The sequence below is a fragment of the Littorina saxatilis genome, linkage group LG4, assembly GCF_037325665.1.
Source record: "Littorina saxatilis isolate snail1 linkage group LG4, US_GU_Lsax_2.0, whole genome shotgun sequence".
Classification (NCBI taxonomy): Eukaryota; Metazoa; Mollusca; class Gastropoda; order Littorinimorpha; family Littorinidae; genus Littorina; species Littorina saxatilis.
This window is the reverse complement of record NC_090248.1, coordinates 69,090,221-69,093,517: the sequence shown is the minus strand read 5'-3', so window position 1 is coordinate 69,093,517 and position 3,297 is coordinate 69,090,221. Positions and strand designations below refer to the sequence as shown.

The window sequence follows — 3,297 nt, the reverse complement described above, 5'->3', positions numbered from 1 at the left end:
TCGAATGCGATAAAATCGTTATCATTAGATTTGACCGGGATATCAACATTTATCAGTCTGCATGTCTCGAAAGGCTGAATCATATCAGATCTCGGCTCCCGCCTCGATCTCATATGATTTCAGCTTTGGTTTAAACAAAACTTTATTCAATTTTAATCATGACAAGAACAATGCATGGATGATTACATACTCAAGCATATAATGCTTATTTTAAGCAATCAATTTCAGCTTTCTGGACATTCAGACTGATAAATGTTGATATCACGGTCAAATCTAACGATAACTAATAATACAGCGTGGTCCAAAAAAAGCGCCCTATTTTCTTTTTGATCTAATGTTTGATTGCGAAGAGAGATTTAGAAATCAAATTCACCAAACAATAGCAGAATGATTGGAGATTATGTCTTGCACATTTGGTAGAAACGGATCTGTCCTTAGTAGTTGATATCTAATATGCTCTATCCAGGCTCCTCTTCGTTAAAGAACTGCTGCAACACGAACGTTGAAATTGTCCAAGACCCGTCCAATCATGTCAGCTGGTATACGCCTGATTTCCATTCTGATGTTGTCTTTTAGAGCCGCCAGGGTCTGGGGATTGTTGCCGTATATCCTGTCCTTGAAGTACCCCCACAGAAAGTAGTCGGTTGGGTCGAGATCAGAAGTGTAAGGTGGCCCTATTTCACATGTTGCTAACATTTAATGTTCGAAAGGCTGCGAAACGTCCCGGCGTGATTCGGATGCTTAGAAATGGAAAGGGGTTCAGATTCATGCTTGAAATAGAAAAACATGGTCACTCAAACCAGCGGCCATACCTTTTCTCATTCAACTCAACTCAACTCAACTCAAAATGTTTACTGTCCTCATAAAAAACAAGGAAAATTGCCATACAGTGTCATACATTCTCACACGTACTGTGACTCACGTGGATCTTTCCCTCTATTTTTTCAGTGCATAACCAGAGACAAAGTCTGTAACGGACACGATGATTGCTTTTCATCGTCCAGAGCGGACGAGATGGGCTGCTTTGGTAGGAGGCTTGTTTACTACTGGCTTCCAGACGAGGTCTCTTTTCCTGCCGTGATGAATGTTAACAAGACAAGCGGCAAATTCTTCTTCTGGAACATGCCGGAAGGGACCGATGGTGTGAAGGTGTGCCCAGAAACACACGTGCGGTGTCCAAACAACGGGAACTGCCTGCCGGTGTATCTCCGTTGTAACGGTGTGTTTGACTGCGTGCATCATGAGGACGAAGCTGCATGTGACAATATCACGTGCCTGGGATTATACCGCTGCAGGGGGTCTACTGTCTGCCTGCATCCCCACAGTGTGTGTGACGATGTCCCACAGTGCCCGCTGCATGACGACGAAATGTTGTGTGACATGAGCTGCCCACCCAACTGTGTCTGTCGGGGTCTGGCCTTTTACTGCGCAGGGAGATTCCCTGTGGATGAGTATGAAGGGCTACGCTATCTTGACGCATCGGGCAGTGGACTTATCCCCTCTGACGTAAAAGGAACTCATCTTTTGGTCTTCCTGAGGCTAGCGCAGTGTGGTCTTACCAGCCTGGAAGGTCTGGCTCTGCCAAACTTGCTGTATCTTGACGTCAGCTACAACAACCTGTCGTCACTGAGTGCTGCTCGGTTCCAAGGAGTGCCTCAGGTTCGGAGGGTAGTCCTGTCGGGCAACGTGTTCTTACGACTGTTGGACAGCGGTCAGAGACGACACTATCGGCTAGCAGAGCTGGACCTGTCCGACATTCACGTGCCACGGCTGAACGCCACTGTACTGACGGCCTTCCCGGGACTGCAGCAACTCAACCTGTCGGGCAGCAGGATACAGCAAGTCCTAGACGATGGTTTCCAGCGGCTGACGGAGCTGCGTGTCGTTGATTTGCGCGGCTGTCCTGTGAGCCATATTCCGTCTGTGATGTTTCAGGGCCTGAGGTCACTGCAGACTGTGTACGCTGACTCCTTCAGGCTGTGCTGTCCCGCCCTGCTGCCTGCAGACTTCAACGTCCACAAGTGTTTTGCGCCCTTTAATGAGATCTCCACCTGTGACGACTTGCTGGGCTCTGAAGCCTACAGCGCTGTCACCTTTGTCATTGCTCTCGTGGCCGTCATTGGAAACGGGTCCAGTTTCGTTTTCCGGATGTTTGTGAGTAAGAGCAAAAGCAAGCTAGGGTTCGGGGTCTTCGTGACGCACCTGTCTCTGTCTGACTTTCTAATGGGGGTGTACCTGGTCGTCCTCGGGGTGGCTGACCGAGTGTACAAGGGAAGATACCTGTGGAATGACATGTGGTGGAGGAACAGCTCTGTCTGTAAGGTGGCGGGCTTCTTATCGCTGCTGTCCAGCGAGGTGTCCACTCTCATCATGTGCCTCATCACTCTGGACCGCTTCTTGGTGCTGCGCTTCCCTTTCAGCAGGAAGCACTTTGGTCTCACGTCCGCGCACGTTGCGTCATGTGTAGCTTGGCTGGCGGGTGTGACCCTGGCGACCGTCCCCCTGCTGCCTGTGACGTCACACTGGCGGTTCTACGGCCACACCAGCATCTGTCTCCCCCTGCCCGTCACCAGGAAGGACTTTTCCGGTCGTGAGTACTCCTTCGGCATCGTCATCGTCCTAAACTTTGTCCTCTTCCTCTTTGTCTGTTGCGGGCAGCTGGTCATCTACTGGTCGGTGCAAGCCAACGCCATGACTGCGGCCGCCACCAGCACCACGAGGAAAACTCAGGATTTGACCATCGCGCGACGCCTGCTGGCTGTGGCCATGTCGGACTTCTTGTGCTGGTTCCCTATCGGACTGCTGGGTCTGCTGGCATCTCGCGGGGTTCCTGTCCCTGGCGAGGTCAACGTGGCCGTGGCGGTCTTTGTCTTACCGCTCAACTCGGCGCTCAACCCTTTCCTCTACACGGTCAACGTGCTGTTGGAGCGCGGAAGGCTTGCCCGTGAAGAGCGACTGAGGAAGCTCATCCTGTCGCAGCTCAATGCGAAAAGCTAGAACGATACCTTGACGCACGTTCCTATTATGCCAGCAATGCCCCGAAAGGAGCTACCCTTGGACCAGCTTGGTGCTAAAAGATGGAGAAGTACCCCAAAGGAAACTGCTCTAGATCTTTGATCGGCTTAGCAAGCTAGAGTAATACCCTGAGATAACGGAAGCAGTCATGCAGTGTCCTCAACTATCATTGCAACAAAATTATCACTGCGGCAAAACTATCGTTGCAAAACAACAAAAAAGGCTATCATTTTAAAACAATACTCTCTCTGTAAATAAAACTCTCTCTGCTACAAAGCTGTC

General features: G+C 50.2%; 1 protein-coding gene across 1 annotated transcript; it reads left to right on the top strand.

The window, feature by feature from the left end:
* The first annotated feature begins 1,122 nt into the window (after positions 1-1,122).
* Positions 1,123-2,997, top strand: LOC138965694 (G-protein coupled receptor GRL101-like). The gene has a single exon (XM_070337870.1). The coding sequence runs from the start codon at positions 1,123-1,125 to the stop codon at positions 2,995-2,997; it is 1,875 nt and encodes a 624-aa protein (XP_070193971.1).
* The last annotated feature ends 300 nt before the right edge of the window (positions 2,998-3,297 follow it).

Excerpts from the sequence above, each read along its gene's own strand:
- LOC138965694 (XM_070337870.1), top strand. The coding sequence starts at position 1,123 with ATGCCGGAAGGGACCGATGGTGTGAAGGTGTGCCCAGAAACACACGTG.